At 39.1% G+C, this 21,113-nt stretch overlaps 3 protein-coding genes across 6 annotated transcripts; all 3 read right to left on the reverse strand.

Moving 5' to 3' along the window:
* Positions 1-413: 413 nt before the first annotated feature.
* alyref (Aly/REF export factor) lies at positions 414-3,514 on the reverse strand. Of its 2 annotated transcripts, none has more exons than XM_056401182.1 (6): positions 3,134-3,514; positions 1,566-1,724; positions 1,301-1,448; positions 1,091-1,154; positions 815-1,010; positions 414-722 (listed from the first exon to the last, which is right to left on the reverse strand). In XM_056401182.1, exons 1-6 carry the CDS (start codon positions 3,371-3,373, stop codon positions 708-710), a joined length of 822 nt encoding a protein of 273 aa, XP_056257157.1. In that variant the 5' UTR covers positions 3,374-3,514; the 3' UTR covers positions 414-707. The 2 variants fall into 2 exon arrangements, with proteins under 2 accessions (XP_056257157.1, XP_056257158.1); XM_056401183.1 differs by lacking the exon at positions 3,134-3,514 and adding an exon at positions 2,138-3,127.
* A 769-nt stretch (positions 3,515-4,283) lies between these two features.
* On the reverse strand, positions 4,284-8,719 carry mcrip1 (MAPK regulated corepressor interacting protein 1). 3 transcript variants are annotated; one of them, XM_056401187.1, is made up of 5 exons: positions 8,627-8,719; positions 7,108-7,201; positions 6,769-6,872; positions 5,169-5,273; positions 4,284-5,056 (listed from the first exon to the last, which is right to left on the reverse strand). In XM_056401187.1, exons 2-5 carry the CDS (start codon positions 7,113-7,115, stop codon positions 4,992-4,994), a joined length of 282 nt encoding a protein of 93 aa, XP_056257162.1. In that variant the 5' UTR covers positions 7,116-7,201; positions 8,627-8,719; the 3' UTR covers positions 4,284-4,991. The 3 variants fall into 3 exon arrangements, with proteins under 3 accessions (XP_056257162.1, XP_056257161.1, XP_056257163.1); XM_056401186.1 differs by having other exon boundaries at positions 6,769-6,887; XM_056401188.1 differs by having other exon boundaries at positions 6,769-6,887; positions 7,013-7,201.
* Positions 8,720-9,332: 613 nt separating this feature from the next.
* ppp1r27a (protein phosphatase 1, regulatory subunit 27a) lies at positions 9,333-12,058 on the reverse strand. Its single transcript, XM_056400573.1, has 3 exons — positions 11,249-12,058; positions 10,907-11,057; positions 9,333-10,331 (listed from the first exon to the last, which is right to left on the reverse strand). The coding sequence occupies exons 1-3, from the start codon at positions 11,682-11,684 to the stop codon at positions 10,211-10,213; spliced, it is 708 nt and encodes a 235-aa protein (XP_056256548.1). The 5' UTR covers positions 11,685-12,058; the 3' UTR covers positions 9,333-10,210.
* Positions 12,059-21,113: the final 9,055 nt, after the last annotated feature.

Genomic DNA, 21,113 nt, shown 5'->3' on the forward strand with positions numbered 1-21,113 from the left:
ATTGTTTTTATAATTAAGAACATGACAGCCAAAGTTGCTGTGGGAAATTACTGATCCTACATGCTTGGTCACTTACAATAAATAGAAAAGTATATTTATAGCACTTATTTTGTTGTTGGATCTTTCAGTGGTTTCAGTTGTTGCTTCTGGGGAAAAACTGACGCTACATTAAAATAAGCATAAAAAGAAAAAACGTTTTTTTTTTTTTTTTTAAATAAAATTAAAAAAAATTACAAAATGTACTTAAATGGATTGCACTCTACTGTTGTTTATTCCCAGACATTAAAAGTATGTAGAAAATGGAATCATTTAAGCGTAACAATAATTATGGCATTTCGTTGGACTAAAAAACAAAAAAAAAACAAAAAAAAAAAACAATTTAAAAAAAGGACTACGAGAACAGACAAACAGCATTTGGTTAATATGCACTGCAGGTTTTATTACAAGCCTCAGTAACTACAGGGTAGAGGAAAGAACTGGGAGACCCCAATTCACATTAACCTACAGTCAAAACCATTTTCATCAGAAAAAAAGGAAAAAAAGAAAAAAAAACACTGGTAAAAAACACTTTGGAGCATTTAAAAGAAGAAGTTGGAACAATAAATTCAATCACAGAGGACAACCAAGTGTAAAATACTCTGCACATTTTTAACAACCACCCTTCTGTGCAGACAGGAAGGGGAAGAAACCCGGTGGAGCTTCATTTCTTAGCTGGTGTCCATCTGAGAAAACAAAACAAGAGTGAATTAGACAGCTGCCAAAACAAGATTGGTTAATTAGTCACAGGTACCATCATATTGACAGCTGAACATACCCTGGCATTATAGGCATCTAACTGGGCGTCAAGTTCCTCTGCTGACAGCTGCTGCTTGCTGCTGCTAGCACCACGGCCGCCTCCGCCTCGACCCTTTCCTCTGGCACCGCCTGCACCACGTCCTCCGCGGCCTCTCTGCATGCCCCCAAAGCCGCCGCCACGATTTCTGTTCATGCCTCCACCACCTCTGTTCAGGCTGAACATTTTTTTTTCCATCACATATAGTGTCCAAAGATTGAAGTCAACTTTCTCAAACAAAAAGACCACTACACTTACCCCTGCATAGGTCGCCTCTGTGTGTCAATCTGTGATGTGACGAGCTGTATGTTCATAGGCCGCCCTGGAGACAAAGATGCCATTAACGTCACATTTTGGGCCAGGTAGTAGTGCTCAACAATCAGTCGAGTAATTTAACAAACAAAAATGCCAATCACATAACATAAAGTTAACAGTAGTTGTTGCATTTCATTTGTGTCTGAGGCATACCATCAAGTGGGATGCCATTGTACTGTTTCATGGCCTTGAGGGCATCTGCCCTCCTTTCAAAGTGGACATCTGCGGTTCCCAGGCTTCTTCCTGATCGGTCATAATGAACTGCAGCCTTTTTCAGAGTCCCAAATTCAGCAAAAAGTTCCTGAAAAGGAAAGCAAACCCTGAGCAGCTATCTCGTTTCCTGTTCAGCACACCAACATACGGCAGACACGCTCCTCCTACTACAAACACAAATGGGTGAAGGTGAAAACCCAAATACCTGAATGTCTGCATCTGAGACTCCAAAGTCGAGATTGGAGACGAGGAGCTTCCCTCCAGTTTCCACACCAGCTCCTCCGCCACCACCAGCAGCGCCATTGAAGCCGCTGAAGCCATTGTCGAACATGTCATGCTGCCACTTATCTGGAAGCTGTTTAGGCTGCAACAGATGAAAGAGAACGCACCTGCTGACTTCAGGATCCCCTTGCCTCTGTCAATCACAGAGTCCACACGGCTGGGTGTTGGGGCAAGCAGGGGCTCCACTTCCAACAGGGCCAGGGTGCTCAGCTCCCCCAAGAGGGTCCCCAATGTTCCCTGCCCACCCCATCACTACAAGCAAGTGAATCAGTTCAGACAGAAGGACATACACAGGACAAACTTAGCCATAAAAGCAAGGGGATGTGATGTATATCATCGCTATTGCACACACACTCTATATATAATTTAGATGAATATGAGGTCTAGTGGCATCTGCCGAGGTTGTATTTATCAGTGACTATTAAGTCAAAACTGACCAAAATGTGTTACCCCAAACCCACCCACAATATCTATGACACCCTGAACAACTTGTACCAATATTGCCCATTGTTCTCTTGCCATCTGCGCCTCCACCAAAGGCTCTCCAGATATGATCCTCGGGTACACAGGGGGTCGCCATCTGAAGCAGCGTTGCCTCCAGCGTTGCACCATGTTTCCTGGCCCGCCCAAGAGTTCTTTACCAAGCCACGAAATTGGCTTTCACGAAGGGGAATTGTCCATAGGGAGTGGGGATTGACCAGAAAAACAACTAAAAAATGGGCAGCTATCCCCCTTTATGCGAGAGTGGATTATCTGAGCGTCCATTTTGAGACCACGCCATTTTGATTGGGACTTTGTTGGGTTTGTCTAGATACTCATTCACACTTAAGGAGTGAAGATTTGCCTTATATGAACACTATCAGGGGGGTTGAAGTCCACTGATCCATCCACAAGTAACAGCCACACTGGTTGAAAAGCCACCAAATAGGCCTTGTTGTGAAACCCGCCAGCCACTCCCGAACAAAAGGCCGCCAGGACGCTGCACCGGGACACGGACAAAAACTATGCTCCCAAAAGTGGTGAAAAAATCATTTGCGGGCGAATTTTCTCGAAGTGGTTTCCTTTCACCATCATTTTGACACTTGGGGTGGAAAAGATGTTACTGCCCGAGGAAGACTAGCTCTAATTTAAGGTGCTGGCTTCAAAATGGCGCCGCCAAGGCCTTCACGATCCAACTTTTGTTAGTTAGCCAATATGGCTAACACATTCGCTCTCTCCAAAAGGCCTCTTCTTGGAAAATGATGCAACACATATGGGTTGTGGGAGAAGGGAAAAACTATGTATATAACTTCCATAAATGCTTAACCGCAAATTATAGAGCTCTCCTCCGAGGGAAACTCGGCGGTTAGCGATTACTTTATTTGCTTGACTAGCAAGCTGGCTAGAAGGTTAGCTGGCAAGCCTACTGGAGAATAGAAGGATGTAACCCAGGCATTTTCAGGTTTGCCGAAGGTTTTCCTTTTTCTGCCCATTCCTCTAACTTTCTCATACCCTGCTGTAAGGCGTTGGTCTGCCTCTAGCGCGGTTCAGGTTCTGTCGGTTCCTCATGGGGCCGGATCCGCCGCCTCGGACTCCAAATCCTCCGCCGCCGACTCCAAGACGCCCAGCGCCTCCTCCTCTGCCACCGCCTGAGCCTCCGCGGCCTCGACCTCTTCCACCGCGGCCTCCACCTCTCTGCTGCCTGTTCTGCTTGATAATGTCGTCTAGAGACATATCCATTTTATCGGTCATGCTGCCCCAGTAATGCTAAACTGTCAACAAAATATAAAAAAATACACCCTAGTCTCGATTGGTCCCTCTCCCTGCCTTTTCACAGCTCCACGCTCTCTGCACCGCCGAAAAAATACAATGAGCAAGTGACCGTTGTATATAGACGAACTGTTCAGTACGTACTGCGCGTAAACTTGACGTCATCACGTAATACGAGAGCCCAAGGAACAAACGCTATCTTAATGCGAAACGCTACCAAAGATCCTCTATATTATACTGTCTACTGTCTCTGATGCTACTGTTATTTACCGCTAATGCAAAATGTAATGTGACATTCTCATATTATCAACGTGCATGACAGGATCATGTTACTCAGTGACTAATATTCATAGTTTAAGTTTTATTTCCCAGATTCAATTAATTTGGAGCCGAAAAAGAAAAGGAATTTGCAGCTATTTCATCAATCACTTAATCATATAAGCATTTTTTAAGCAAATATGATGTTTTACTAGTTCCAACCACTTAAATAAGAACATTTGCCCATTTTTATTTTAGCTTTTCATTACATCAAACTAAATATCTATGGTCAGACACAACAGCCAATTTAGATGTGTCAACTTCAGCTCTACTTTTTTCTGATAAGTTATGCCCCAAATGATTAATCAGTTAATTTTGAAAATGTCAAATAATAATGAAAATAATCATTAGTTTCAGCTCTGAAATCAAAATAACCAGGTTTTTGCATGATTCAGGGTGAGTGTCATTAAGTTTTCTTTCTCCTTGCTGATTCCTTAAAGTACTGAGGACATTTATCTTTTATTTCATCATGCACGAAACACATAACATTTGTGTAGTTGTGATGTCTGACGTGACGCACCAACAGTGATATTCAATCTGTTCTATATTTATATAGGATCAATACAAGCAGGAGTACTGTAAAAGTCCTTTATTCAACATTTTGTTTTAAGGTTTTGGGAAGGTGGGGTTAACCAAGGGTGGCATACTTGGGGAGGTCTCTACTTAGTAAAGTCCATTTGAGGGCAAGAAAATTTATAATAAAAATGTTGGCCTTCTACATTGCATTTGGCTTCCAAAACTTGCCCAGGAACTGTGTATCCAATGTGACAATTTCATTACTTCTACAATTTATTGATCAAACTATCTTCCAAAACAAACTAAAAAAAATAGAAGTCAGCCCTTTCGCATTTTCCTCCAAAGTCATATATGTAGCAGTAGTAAAGAAAACAGGGTTTGTATTTAAGACTGCAGTCTTTTGTGTCCTGTGGAGAGTGTCAACAGTTTGTACCTCAGCATCAGATGTCAGCAAATTTTGATGAAAGTTTGCATCAGTCCCATCCACATAAACAATGTATATATGAAGATTTTGTGACTTGAAAAAACATGAACCAAGAAAGGGGAGAGTTTGTACTCCCTGAAATCCTGGTTCTTTTCTTCTTAGTCAGTTGTAGAGGATAAAGAAAGAGACGGGGGTCGTTTGGGTCCGGAGTTTAGAAACAAGATTGGCATTCTGTGCTAGACTGGCCATCAGGGCTGACTTTCTGGCTGACGGAGGACTGATGGAGGAAAAGTTCTTGAGGATAATGGGTGGAAAAAAGCGACCGGACCATCATGAGAAAGACTAGGACTTTTTGGAGTCCTGTGTGTTGCGTTTCTTGAGGTCACTCAGGTCCACTGGTGTAAAAGCTGAAAGAACAGACAGAAACAAGTTGTTAACTTGCCTGTGCTTGATGATTTAATCCTTCAGTGTGACATAAAAACAAAACCCACTTCACTACTAAGTTACACCATAACTTACAATGTAGGTTAGGATTTGGGTTCTTCTCCACATACTCCTGTGGTCCACGGTCATTACGTTCACTATTTTGTGTTGATCTGATGTCTCTGAGCACACACTGCCAAGCTGAGGAAGGGTAAAGATGATAATGCTTTTGTTACATTTAGGAAATCTTATCCTACCCTGGAGACTTGATATTAATGACAAGACAGACTGAAGGTAAATAACACATTCAACTTAATAAAGATGAGACATTTAGTTTAAGGGTCCAGTCTCACAGAGACTCTGAGACAGTGTTCTGGCATTTAGTAACTTGAAAACCTATTCTGAAGTACTTTCAAACAAAGTAAGTGCTTCAGTGCCACTACTGGTACAAGGCCTGCAAAGTAAGTTGTCTGATTCAGATACTGGAGCACCACTTACTTTCCATTTTTAATGATGATGGTTGACATGATCAATGAAAACCATCTGAAGCATTGTCTATGCTAATTTGATAGTCCTGCTATTGGTGCCGCAATATTCCACTGATTTGTAGGTGGAGGTAACACAACTAGATATGAAGCAATGCCTAGCATTTTTTTTTGTCTCTTGAAAAAGGAATTGCATTCAGAACATTTGTTAGACCCCATGGATACAAACAGTAAGTTATGGTGAGTAAGACTCAATGTAAACACGTTTTGTTTATGTACAAGAAAACTCCACAGGGCACCTTTCACAAATCCAAACAATAAACAAGGTGTGTGCCTTGGTTTAGACTTATCATCCAGTAGTGTTGAGAATGAGTGACTGCTTAGAGTGGCCTCTTGCACTCTAAACAGTCCCCAGGCGAAAATGCTATAATGCCGTTGCTGTTTACAAATAATGCCCTCACATTCAAGTGGGCACATAACCTGTTTTCTTGATCTATAGTTGTTTCAACTCATTTAAGCTATGGTGTTACAATGTTATGTTTAGAATAACCTACTATATCAAGTAAAGTAATAGACGGACACATTCATGTTATTTAAAAAGGAGTCTCTTCAGTTAATGACAGCAATCATTTTACTTAAATACATGATATGTATTTTGAAAAAAATGCAAAAAGTGTACTTCTAGATTTAAGTGATATGAGATGGAGTTACACAAGCATTTCCCATGTTAAGTGTTTATATGTGAGGTAAACAAAATGATAGGGGTTGTGTTTACATGTTGCACATTAAGTGATCAAAATGAAGAGTCCTGGCTTGCACAAAATACAAAATACAGAACCACAATATAATCTAATTTTTTAAATGGGCTTCCATTAAGCACAGTGATTGACTTACTGCTGAGCTTCAACTGAAGAAAAAGTTTTATCTGAATAAATTACTCTTGCAGTTATGGAACAGGAGAAAGCAAGTCACTTTCAATGGACCTATCAATATCACCCAACTTAACTCAAGTGTGCAAGCATGTGCATTTCTAACAAGGTATGTTAGAGATTCAAAAATAAAAGATCTAAACAGGTCAAAGTTTACTTTCATGTTTGTTTAAGTCAATATTCTGTTCTAAGAGGTGTATTATTCTGACCATAAATAAAATAAATGGCATAAATTATTCTGAAAGAAAATTCAACATATCAATGTTAAGAGACTATACTCACTATCATGTATAAAGCGCACATTTTCCTCGTGTGCAGGGGTGAAGAGCTCCCCAGTGTTAGTAGGGGATCGGGGGCTTGAAGTCCGCTTGTAACTATTCACCATCCTGGGAGCAGATGAGCTTCATAAACATGAAAACAGCAAAGATAACAGCATAAGCAAACATTCATTTCATTTGTATTTTAATCACTGTTTAATGTAAACTAGTCTTTACATAGTACTTTTCGGTGCCAACACAGTACATACCTACAATTCCATTTGATGAAACTATAATGATCACTGTTAACACTACTCCATTTGTACTTGTTTATTAGCACTTGAGTGCAGTAACTTTTTCAGACCTGGTCATTCTGTTTGCAGTCTGTACTCGCTCCTCGCTCCTCTATGGTGAGTGGATTTGAAAGATACAAAGGTTCGGAAGTCCTCAGCTGGATTCTAACAATAAACAAGAGTGACAACTTTAGCATCGCCACATAATCTAAGAAAACAGTTAATAACATTGGTGGAATGTAACTATGCATGTTTAGTCACATACTGCATCTGAGTACAGTTTTGAGATACTTGTACTTTACTTGAGTATTTCCTTTTCATGCAACTTTATACTCCACTACATTTATCTGACAGTTTTAGTTACTAGTTATTTTACACAATTAAGATTTTTGCTTAAAATATAAAAAAGTGCTTATAAAATATGAAGGTTTGTTACAAATGAAACTACCCAACAGCATATACAAAGCAAAATAATAAGCAACTATTTTGATAATTGATTAATTTTTGAAGCAAAAATAGTGAAACAATGCCAAATACTTTCTGATTCGAGGCTCTCAAATCAGCTGCTTTTCATTGTCATATATATCACTATAAACTAAATATATTGGGCTTTTTGGACTCTTGGTCAAACAAAGCTAAACATTTGAAGATGTCACTTGTGGCTCTGCAAAATTGAGATGGGTATTTATCATGTTTCATAGACTAAGCAATCAATTAAGTGACAAAAAAATCAGCACATTATACAATAATGAAATATTAATTGCAGACATGTAATAGTACAACAGTCACAGAACCCATTTTTCTGAGTTGGGTGAACTTTTAAGTATACTTTCTTGATTATGCTTACATACTTTACCTCAATTTTACTTTAACTTAAATCCAGGAATTGTACTTGTATTGGAGCACTTCTACACTGTGGTACTCCACTGTTATCTAAATGTCATAACACAGACTTACACTTATGGGAAAGCTAATCATTAGAAACAGTGCATTTTTAACACTGCTGGTTAACCAACAGAGTTAAATTTGTTAGCTACTTACAATACAACTAAACCATATAATCTGATGGGTTCTGATAAGTCGAGTAACATTAGTAACAATACGAGTGTTGTTAACTTATGGTTGCAAGCGTTAACTCATTTCTTTATAGCCAAAGTACGCCAAGCGTCTGTAGAAAATGAACAAATATTGACCTTAGGAAACCAAGAGGCTTTTGTTTACGTTTTGCCTTCAGTAGCTTCAGTACTGTTAGCAGCAGGCTACAGAGCCAAACCTAGTATGTTAACCACTGATCGAACTCTCATGAACAATGTGAATTGCTTATAAAATCATTTCTGGTTGTTGAGACCTGTGTTAACCTACAGCTATGTCCTGACTTACGGCTAACTATAGATTTGCTGACACAATAGTTTTAGCTAACTTTAGCCAGCTAGCTGGTGATTTACATTGTCTTGTCGTAACGTTAGCTTAAAACAGCTAATAATTCTCCAGCGTTACCGGTACAAAATATTTCTTAGAAAGACGCTTAACCCAGTAAGGGTAATTTCGAGCTACCCAGTAACGAACACAGTGTTAAAATATTCAACAAACCTTTTTTATAATCTTTCCTTTCGATTTCTTTATACAGAGACTGTGTACGCCGTCAGACCTGGCTAAAACGTTGCCAATGCCAACCAATCATTTCCGGGAAAGGACACGGAAGTGAAAAGGCTCGCAAATGATATGATATGATATGATATGATATGATATGATATGATATGATATGATATGATATGATATGATATGATATTATATATATATATATATATATATATATACTAATGATATTATATGATTATAACAATAATAGCAATAATAATAACAACAACAATAATAATAATAATAATAATAATAATAATAATAATAATAATAATAATAATAATATATTAACACAAAAAATGTGACAGAGTATCTATGCACTAAAGTTAAATAGTCTTTTTTTTCCCACCTACTTTATCACATTTATTAATAAAGAAAACACAACATTACATTAATTTATTCATTATTTTTTTGTAATTTCCATTTTTGCATTCATGTCAGGATATCAGGATGTATATCACTTCTGTTCTGATGTACTTATATCACATTTTAAAGCAGCAGCAGAAAAACCTGACTAAAGCTGAGGGCACACCACAAAAAGGAGGCTGGTTGAAAAGCTGCAGCCTGAGGTGATGGTGGTGAAAATACCAGTGTGATGTCTATAGTACTTGTAATGCACTTTCTATTTTCCTAAACAGACTACACAACTGCAAGTCAGTCATATTTATAAAAGGTGTCTTTATTTATGAAAACGTACAAAAATAATTGAAGAGAAAATTATAAGACTTTCATCACTGATATTCGTATTTCTACCACAGAAAACAACAGTAATGCATCAGGGAAGAAACACTGCAACATTAGAAATGCTTGTACAGCATAAACTTAATGTAATTGTAACTCCTGACCTATCAGTGAAGTATCAATTATTAATTTGGATGATCCTCTTTCTGCCCAGCAGCGAGGATACATAACTCTTTGTATAAGACACAAACATCTAGGCCCAAATTCAGTGTTGTAAATTCAATATAAGGCATGACTACAGTCTGGAAACATACAGGCTGTGGAGTGCAACCAGCTACTTAACTGCATAACACTAACACAACTGATACAATGCTTAAATTTAGATATTTGTGAGAATATAAATGAATCAAATTTTCTTCAGAAAGGACTAAAGATAACAAGTAAAGATCACATTTCGATTCAGTGACACATTGTTGGCATTGTGGTACATGAGCTGTGCGTGAAGACAGAGATATTTGTAGACTAACATTTGAAGCATAGACACAGGCAGTATGAAAAATACACAAATGCACAAAATTAACTAAAATAAAATGAAATATTGCCAGAATCCGACAGAACATGAAATACAGCTAATTGCTTCATAGCAAATAAGAAAATAAAATCTTATAGCAATTTGTGCTAAAATTTTGAAACCAATAAGCAGACATGTTCTTGCTTTACAAGATCAGTGACATGGCCTGAGCTATGGCCACATTCCTTCACCCTGTTTGTATGGTATTGAATACTGTATCATCTTCATATCATCTTTCTTTCTTCTTCTGTTGATGTTGTCTATTGGGTGCATTTGGTGACCAATCACACACAGCCAGTCTCAAACAATTGGGCGAGTTCTTTGCAGTCAGGGTCGATGAGGTCTGCAGGCTTCTCTCCGCTTTCATTCTCTGCCTCTGTGCTGGCTCCCATCGACAGCAGATAACTGAGTGGAGAACGAAGTAAATTAATGTTAAACAAATGAGGAAATTCCACAACAAACATACATGAAAACCTTACTTTTCATTTATCATTTGTGTAACTGGTTTTCTCCAATAGCTGTGGCTCATTGTGTCCCTGTCTCTACTTTAGAATAAGGGGAACTGTCAAAATTCAGAGGTATTAGTACAGCTCTGTGCAGTATGGAACATTTTATGACCATCATTTGAATTAAATTATGTCACTGTTTCATGCATGTTTTTTTTCAAGATACTTATCCATTTTAGACCTCTTGCCAATGTTCAAAGCCAAACTACAACTGACATACAAAGATAAATTCTGTCTAGAGAGGCTCTCGTTCTTTGCATGTTTCCAGCATCCATATGTGATCTCATTTTGAGCGTCACATTAACCTGGTCCCAAATGCCTCTAATTGTTCCGCAGTATGTTAGAATTAAATATCTATGTTTTATAGGAAACAACTTTCTTTTGCTTTTCAGAAACCAGCAGCAAATGATGAAGCAAATAATGCAAACGATGATTTAGTCTGTGTCACTAAAGGGTGAAAATGTCATATGTTACCTGGCGATTTTTGGGTAGCCATCACTGCAGGCCATGTGAAGTGGCGTCCAGCCATCCTCGTCTCTCTGATGAACATCAGCGCCATATTTCACCAGCAGTTTCACCACCTCAAGGTTTCCCGTTAGCACGGCTTCGTGTAGTGCTGCCATACCTGCATACAAGACTAAAATTAGTTCTCTGCAAGAGCACTGCAGCCATGCAGTCAGGTCACTGTTTAACATCAAATGACGTCATGGTTGGCACTATCTCTAATGTCAGATCTAATTAGTTTAGTGTTTTGAATGCCAGCAGGGAATGTTGCTGTACCATGGGTAAAATAGAAGCTGTGGGAAGTTAACTAACCTGAGTGGAAGATTGTATCCACACGAACCTTCCTCGCTCTCATGAACCGACCAATTTGCTCCAAATCTCCTCGTCTAACAATATCCTGGAAGATGATGTCATTGGGGAAGTGCACAGTTCTCTTTGCAGGTGCGACTGGTATTACAGGTGCAGGATTCTCCTGTGCTTGTGTGCGATGTGTTGAACTGTACCGTGACCCTTTGCTATATGAAGGGATGTATGTTGATGCAGCTTTGTAAGAGGACGTATAATGTGACGGAGTGTAATGTGTTGTGCTGTACTGTGTCGGGGTGTACTTTTTTGCAGAGGTATATGTGGATGTGTAGTGCGTTGGTGTGTAATGTGAAGGGGTGTAGTAGGTAGGTGTGTGGTATGTTGGTGTGTATTGTGAACTGCGTGTGTACGTTGACACTGGTACATGGTAGTTGTACTTCATCACTGCAGTTGTTCCGGCTCTGCCTCCCCCTCTGCTGTCAGCCCAGGAGGACGGAAATGAGAAGTCCAAGAGAATGCACCAATCCAGTAAAAGAGCAGTATCCTTTGCTGTGTGTCCTTTTTGTCCTCTCCTCGCTTGTCTCTTATCCTTTTAGTTTCCAGCTGGAGTAGCCCCTGCTGTTACTCACTTTGCATAATGCAAGCACTTTTCAAATCCTTTGCTTCACTTCACTATGTCCCAATCTCCTTCTTTTAGCTTGTGTTGTCCTCTTTTTCCCGCCTGCTGTGAATTTCTCCCATCTGAATTTGAAAAAGGTTTGTCGCACAGTATGTTTGCTGTTGCACACAACCGACGTCTGATAGGGCTGGTTGGAGAGGACCCCTATATACTTTCTGTCGGGCTATTTTGGGGCCTAATATCCAGTGACTTCAACTTAGAAATGAGTGGCCTTTGTCCAACTCCTCCCACTGTACAGTCACATGTTCACTGACACTGCACCCACCCCTAGATCATAAAAAATGTTGACAACCAAAATGTTCTCTTTGACTCTTGCTTGAGACATCTTCCCACACAAACATCTAAACAACTATGATTAATATAAGAGCCAAACATGGCCAGAAGAAGGAGACTTTGCCTCAAATTCATGTTTGTAGTAGGTTTGGAGTCAAGTCCCTATTTTGAGCCATTGCGATTTGTTATTGATGTCAGTTGACTGAGAGTCATGTTGTTCTGGTGTTATGAATGTATTGCAGGAAAAATAAACAACGTCCAAGAGCAACAGCACATGATTTCATTTTGGCATGTGTGTTGTTGACTTGTCTCCTTACGTCATATCTTGATGGTGCAATATAATCTTAGCTATACTGTTTCGATTTTGAGAACACGTAAAGAATGTTTCTAATTTTATGATACAGAGGAGATTTTAAGTAATGTGTCATAATTTCCCAAAGTCAGTCAAGTGCGTGTTCGGTGAGTGTTTTCGCTGCTGTCGTTCATGTTCACTCTTGTGTTCCCCATTGACCTGCAGGTTTGTCATGTGACACTTCAAGCCTGCCCTTTGTATCATAACCGGATACACTAATAAAATTCTCCCACTGAGGTTATCTGGTGAAGTGCAGTTATGACCAGCTGAGGGGGCAAAGCGAGCAAATGTAACCTCTCCCCTCAAATGCCAGTGAAAAGTCACATGGTTGCCAGAAACGCAGCTATTTACAACATTGAACTTTTGCCATGCACTGCAATACAGGCAGATAAATGATATGGCCCTAAATTGTCTGAGAAAAATGCGACATTGATATCGATGACTATATGCTTAGATGAACTTGATTTATAAATCTAATATTCAAGATGTGGAGTAACACTGATTTTGACCACTGTGTGACATGCAGTATGTGTGAATGGTGCTGTAACATCGTGGTGCTGGCACCAGCTGTCCCCAGACACACTTCTAAGATGGGCAGAGCTGGTTATAACTGGTTCATGAAACATTTGGAAGAGGACTTGGGCAACTCACAGATGCTGCCGATGTAGCAGAAGAAATAGCATAGCTCAGGTATTTTGTTTCTCAACACTACTCCAGCTACTTAAAGTATGACCTTGCTCCGAACCTTGATCTCCTCTGTTGTAATTTGCAACTATTCCAATGTGTTGCTGCATATTCTGCCTACTTTGTTATTCAGGGACATTTTCAGACATTCAGTCTACATCACTTTGAAGGCTTGTGCTCACCCATCTTCACCTTTATAGCAAGGCTGTCACTCAACAGTTGTGCTTCCAAGACTGAAAATGCAGAAAACCTGCAGCTAGTTTAGTTTCAGAACTGAAAAAACTAATGATTTATACAATAACACGCTTTGTTTCCAGCTGTTTTACAGGATACTTAATTTCTGTTGTGTTAAGAGCTCTGAATGCCATTGTGAATAATTATTCATCACCTCTCTGCACTACTGGTCCCTAGACAGGGGGGACAGAGGAAATAGGCTTAGAGCTCATGTCTGGGCAAATTGAAGGGACAGTATTTGAATGTTCACAGCTTGAGGGAGAGACTTTTAAAAGCAGCTATCATGTTTCACAGCCTCTTATATGGTATTGTGGGGGTGCAGGGGCGTCCCTGAGCAATGGTGATACTCCCTCCAGATTCCCTCGCTCCTCTCCACAGCCACTTCCTCACCAGAAGAAACGAGAACCTCAGCTTGTGGAAAATGTTTGTTTGTTACAGCCTGGTGTTAGGCCCACTCTTGGATACATGCCAGAGAGGGGTCTCATACGCTTCCTGCTATACATAGTCTCAGGCTGCCCTCCCCCCACCTTTCCCCCCTTTAGGGTGCATGTTTTGATCTGTCAAATAACCAAGAAGTCAGAGCTGAAAACATTCAGGTGTATGGAACTTTGCTAAATACATTATCAGCAACAGCAGTCTCTGAATGTTACTGGTAAAGTTACTGCTTTATAAAGTAAATTTAACACCACCATGTTTTTGTGATTAGAGTAAGGCCCAGGGAAGCAGTACTGCCATCCAGTTTAGTAATCCAGTGCTACTGCTGTTCAGGGCTGTAGCCAGGAGTATGGTGCGTGTCTAGCTGAAACAAAGTGGATATATCAGATATTTGAATAGTAAATATTGTATTAATTCCAAATTCATACAATTAACACATTTCTTAACAATTATTGAAAACAGAGCTGTGTTTTAACTTCCATGTGGTTGAGTAATTAACAGAGTAAAAGTAAATGCCTGTTTGGCAAATCACTCAGGTGTAATGAAAATGTATTCAGAACATTAAAGGTGTAGGTTTGGTTTTTACTTTGTAAGGAACAAACAATATGTGCAGCTGTGTGTCTGTGTGTTCTATAACTATATTTCTCTTCTAGGCGCTCACGTTTTTTTTGTTTTTTTGTTTTGCATTCACTTGTAAAACTTGTTCATCATATGAGTTTTTCTCCCGTCTTAAACATGTTTTTCATTTTATTTTATAAGTATAAATCTGGGGCTAAAATTACCTGTAATCATTAAAATTTGGTGCACAAGTTGCTGCCACTAACAGGATTCTGTCAATAAACTGGTGCATCTACACTCAGAAACAGCCTGTTAAATTATGCATTCACCTCTTCAATTGTGAGAAGTGGCTCTCTGCATTACATGTATATACACGCTTTTCAAAATAAATAGTATCGCTACTGAAATCAGTGATACTGGCCCAGATTTTTATCTTGTATTGGACCGAAAATACATTTTGTAGTACCAGGCTCTTGTGTCTTGATGCTTTCATTCACAGATGTTCTTGCTTCGTTGAATCTTCTGGGTTAAAGACAACTTTGAACTGTTACAGCATTATACCTGAGTAATGCTGATGTTAAGACTTTTGTTTGAGTTTGTGCCTTTTTACACCTGGCTTAAATTGGTATAGACAACTTTACTGGCTTATTATCAACAGTGTCCAAGCCCTGTACGCCCAGGTATTCTGTGACAAACAGTTCAGAAGACACAAAACTGAAGCCAAAATAATGACAATTTTAATAGTGATCCCTTTACACTTAACTGACTCGTGTGATGCAGGTAGGAGGCTGCTTGGTGACTCCATCCTCTAAAAATAAGAGCTGTGAAGCATCCAGTCTGTGTATAGCATGTTATGAATGCAGGCTGCCATCCTCATAAACATTGTTGACTAAAAAGGTCAGTGTAACACAAGTCTTATGTATCTCTGAAAATTCTGTTTGAATAATCCATATCTATGCACACACATAGTTTCACAGCTTTGTTTTGACTCTAAGCAGGTATTTTAAACAGAGCAAGGGCATAGGGGGTTGAGAAAATGCAGACCTTCTGCTAGGTTGGTGCCAGGTATATTTTTACAAAAACACCACCCGTTCTTGTCTGCACCCTCTTGTGTGGCCTAGCAAACCCTTTCTTAGAAACTACCCTGCTGTCCTGGGCACACGCAGTCCCATGGGTGACAACAGGAGTATGTTTCTTAGCAGGCAGCATATGAACACACCTACATCACTGGACAGTCAGCACTGTTGGGATTAGTCTGTGTCTGGATCCCCACAGGCCCAGTGGGAGATACTCACTCGGGCTGAAAAGTATCTGGTTACGGCACGCGCAGTGGGTAGAAAAAAAACAAAAAAAAGAGTTGGAATCTAAACCAGGAGTGAGTAATCCTCTGTCTTTCAGTGAGAAAGAGGGACACCAGAATCCCTGCTGCAGTGGAGACAGTTCATCTTCATTCTTTCACCAACACAAGTCAACTACTTGTTGGTGATTCAGAGTTCACAGGTGGCACATTTGCCGTGACACTCAGTTTCAACATAAACAACCCAGAATAGATATTTTAGACCTCACAAAATTTAAATATGTGGTAATTATCTTTATTAAAAGAGCTTGTATTGCATCTGCTGCTAAATCAGCTTCCCAGCCCCCAAGGCAGAGCTATAATTTAGCATCAGAGGTATTAGATGCAGCAGGGCGCAGCCTTCTCTTTCTGTTTTAATTAAAAGTCACTTAGACAGCTACACAAGCACAGCCAACAAGTCCTCCAAGCTCTCGCATGTACTACTGGAGTTACATCCAAGTAACTTCTATAGAGCAATGGTACCCAGTTTGGTTGAATTATTTTTAGACAGCTGATGCACCACAGATAAAATTAAACTGACAAATATTATGGATATATGTAGGTATATATATATATATATATCCATGTATGCAAGCATGGCTACAAATATGGCCTCCACTGAACAGAAATGTCATCAGTAATACATTTATTTCCTCTGAGGTGAAAGAAGCAAATGAACGTACTCTAGGGTGAAACAACCAGCAACCCTAAATCGTTTCATTCAAATGCAAATTCTTTCCTGAAATACTCCATATACGTATGTAGACTACAAGGTCAAGTGGCATGAGGTGAATTCATACACGGATGAGTCCCTACACACACAGCCAAGTGAGCACATTAGATAAGCCAACCAAAAGTAAATTGAGCCATTTGCTGTTGAAAATGAGCTCAACTGCCATCTGGCCCTACATACATGGCATGACCCTCGTGGTTCCCATACCTCTGGACTCTTAAGTTGCTGAACCCTCCCAGTCATGAGCGCATAGTTTCCATGGGAATTGGTCCATATTCATTACCACAGACTGAATGAATACATGTATTCTTTAACATCACACTATTCAAATGATATATGTTTGAACCTTTTCTAGCCTTCTCTAGATTTTCTTTTTAATTTCTTTTGTTTGACATGAATTTCATACATATAGTACCAATTATAATAATTGGCCAGATCACCTTGGTTATACTTTTGAGCTTTTTACAGAAATATGTATTTTTTTATACAAACTAGGCTCATAAATTTCATTGTCTTTATTAACCAAATGAGATTATGGCTGCTGAAGACAATAAGTGTGTGCTTAATGGAGAGCACACTGAAAGTCAGTGTGAAATAGTCAAAATATGTCCGCTCAACAAACTGAACATAGCGGAGACCATCACTGTAATGAAGTGCGACATGAGTCTCTTCACCCATTTTCATAATTTTCCCTAAAGATCATCTCACTTTACCTCATAATAGCAGCACCACATGATTCTCTCACTGGGCGTTAGAGATTCCTCTTCGCTGGTGTACTGAGGTTGGAAAAAACTAGCTGGCACTTATGTCTCAATTAGAAATCAGCTCATCAGTGCTCCCATGTTGTTTGACTGGCCAGTAAGAGCTTGATGGTGTTCCTCCTTACCAAAAGTTTACACAACGTGTTGTTCAAATCTACTCCGAAGATCTTGAAATATAAAACAAGCAGACATGAATGGACAAAAAGATATAACCTCACTTTCTACGACTTTGAAACAACTGGCCTTGGGCTGCATTTTAACAACGAAACGCGAGAGACATACATTTTTTGAATCAATTAAACCAAATTGAAATTGTTTCAAGGGGCCCTTTACACATTAGTTGATTCTGCTCAGCCTGTGAAAACAGTTGTATAATATATTCTGTGATCTGTAGTAGCTTTCTAAAGTTTTAAAGAACTCAATAGAGTGCATACCTTGGCTCAGGCCAAACAATCCTACACATCTTTTGTTCTCAAGTATAGCTTTATTTATGTATTGTCTCTAATCCTTACACAAGACAGCTGTACAGTTTTATTACCTGTTGTGTAAAATGATGACGTCAGCATTATACAATTCGTAAAGCTCTACAGCTGTATGAATTGCGACCACCACTATAGTGATAGTGTAACGGATTAGTTGAAATACTGATGTAAGCATTCCTAAATGCTTCTGGTCCCATATGAACTGTCAGTTAATATAGGTACAACAATGTGGACGCAGCATTTTTCTTCCATAAGTTCTCGATTATTATCTGGATCTGCACCAAATTGTACAAAAACTCATAGATGAATCATCAGATTTTTTGAGTGAAAAAGTGTTGGAAAATGGTAAATATCACAATGTTAAGGAAGGTGATAACTGGATCTGCACCTAAACAGAATGGGCTCTTCCCTGGCCAATGGACCATCCCTCCACCAAGTTTGAGGCAAATCGGTTAAGTACTTTTTGCGTAATCCTGCTGATGAACAAATAAACCGACAAACAGACATGGGTGAAGACATGACCTCATTGGAGGAGGTAATAGCTCTGATGATGTCATTAGGGTCAACATTTTTGAATCCTGATCTGTAGGGACTGAAAGTCAGGATATGTTGAGTTCTTTTGCTTTGATTTTGATTATTCTTAGACAAATCTTTTTTTTGTGAGTCCCCCATCTTTAGCGATGTGCAATATCTACTCGAGTACCCCTTTAACATTATTGTAATTCTGTTTGTGAAGATGAGTGGCTGTGTCTCATTCGAAGTTATACAGACTGTAATATAATTAATTACCCCATACCAGTATCAGTGTTACATACTTGTTTCTGTTCCTGCAGAGGTCATTCACGGTCATAGAGAGCTGCCGTTACTTTAGACACTAGCAAGACATGATTGTGTGTATTCTATTTTATGGACTAATGTACATGATCTGTTCAATTCTTCTGGGTTTCTGGTGAGGTACGGGTATTTAAATAGTTTAAAATCATTAATTACTTAATGTCATTGCTATTATGTAGGCCTAAACAGTAACAGGTGCAGACTGGTGGAGGTGAATGAACTCTGCAGGCTGCCCACTGGGAGTGTAAATGTGTTTTTTGTCTCAAGAGAAATATGACAAAAATGTTGGCATAAGAAAGGGCAGAGCATTTGAACCCAGGCACCTCCTGACTCCTCATAAACACTTTAATATTTTCCAGTGACCCATGTAACCCAAAATTAAAAGGCTTCCAGTACAGCTGAGAATAAATTGTCCCATGGGAAGGTTAAAAGCTTTTATAGACTGTTTAGAATAGTTATTAGTATGCCATCCAGCAGCCCAGCTGAAGACAAGGTAAAAGAGCTTCTGTCCCATCGAGGGACGCTGTTGCTGACATTAACCAAGTATAAAGAATGCTGCGCTGCAAAGAGGTAATGGCAGTAAACAGGAGCCGCAGCTGTCTGGGACACAGTGAGAGCAAGCGGGCTCAGACTTAGCACAGAGGGGAGTGGGAGTAGCACCGAGGCTGGCTGACTGTTTGTGTAGGTATAGGGTTACCTTAGCTGAAGCCGGCGCCCATGGAAAAGGATGTCAGAGGTTAAAAGTTGTGCTTAATTTGTTAATGCTTGATTGCACAATGGGGGCATGTGTTTCAGTCTGGAAATGGTCAGTGGTCAATGAAGAGGAGGATGTGTATCCAGTGAACCTCCTCCACTGCTGTGTGCTCTGACCAGGTTGCACAAGATTATGATGAATTAATTTCCTGGATCTGTGAGAGCTTAAGCAATTAAAGATGGAGGACATCAAACAGGTGGATGTACTAATTCTACCCTTTACTTGGCATATGAAGGACAATGAAGTATCACACTTTAACACAATGGCATGCGTAGGCAGGCTGCAGCCTCTATATGACGTGTAGTTGCATGTCAATGACAAGAATAAAAGAAGTGCATTGTATGCCTATGTTAGCGATGCCAGCTTCAAAAATGACAGTTACCTCTTGACCTTTACTTCAACATTTTCCCATCAGGAAACTGATGTGTCAAATGCAGCATTATACAAACACTAAAGTCCTTCTTCAGCAACATTAATGTACCGTGCATTAGATTTCAGACCTGGGCTGTGCTCTACTGCAGGTGCTCATATGCAATGCCCCTGCATGACTTCTTAATGATCCCTGTACCAATGAGTGGTATGTAGGACACAAAATAGGCCATGAAATATCACCCTCCTGTTAAATAACTCTATGGATACCAAATTAATTTCACTGTAAGTTAGTTTTAAGGCTTGACATTGAATTAAGGTCATGATTTGCATATTGTGCAGACCAATTTACATTTTCAAACAAATATTCTAAAAATATATTAGAAACAATGTCGCCTCACAGCAAGAACGCTCTGGGCTCCAACCTGCCAGTGAATGTGAGTGTGAATGTTATTTGTTCTACATGTGATAGACTGGCAAACTGTCCAGCGGTACCCTGCCTCTTGCCCAGTGTCAGCTGAGATTGGCTCCAGCACCCCCCTGTAACCCTCAAGGATAAGCGGTACTGTAATACTACTGGCTGTATTATGTTTCTGCAGGAGAGAAGTAGGAGATCATTATAAAAATAAGTTTAAAGTTTTTGTAACTACGTATCTATGGACGAGATGAGGTAATAACATATTTGTGACTGTCATGTTACTTACTAGTCTCATTACATCATGAGGATTTCTGATGATTGTATCTATGGAATTTTATACAATATATATCTGGTTGTGGTTTTATCATAAAAACAACAAGGGATAACAGTTAGATAACCATTGTATTGTTATTGCATATCAGTAAAAATGAACTGAACGCTTCTCAACTAATTTGTCTAATTTGTTCTTTTTTTCTCTGTTTACACTTATTATTAATTCGAGAATTATTTCTGCACAACTTGACTTGAGTTATCTGGATAGACAAAATATCTAATGTACAAAATACATAGTATGTTTATGTCCTTGATTTGAATCTGTTCGGCCAAACTGCAAAATGGTGTAAATTTGGTTAACATAAAACATATGCAAAGACATTTTGTGTCAAACTGTGGTGATATTCTATATGAAAACAATCCAACATGCAGTAATTGCTGCTGTTCTCCAATGCAGCCATCAAGTTGTAAAAAGGCTTTAACCTTCACTATTTAAATATTTGAGGGAAGAAGAAGCTGAACAACTTTTCTACTGCTAATTTTTTACATAATTTCAATGCTGTTTTCAATCTATGAAATAAAACTGATACTTTTTGAAAAGGTTTGACTCAGTTATTGGTCATACAAATTATCAGCCATCAACATAACTTTTGAGTTTTCCTTTATCTTATTATAACACCAAAAAAAGCAATATTT

This window comes from Seriola aureovittata, chromosome 17 (genome assembly GCF_021018895.1).
Source record: "Seriola aureovittata isolate HTS-2021-v1 ecotype China chromosome 17, ASM2101889v1, whole genome shotgun sequence".
NCBI classification, from domain to species: domain Eukaryota; kingdom Metazoa; phylum Chordata; class Actinopteri; order Carangiformes; family Carangidae; genus Seriola; species Seriola aureovittata.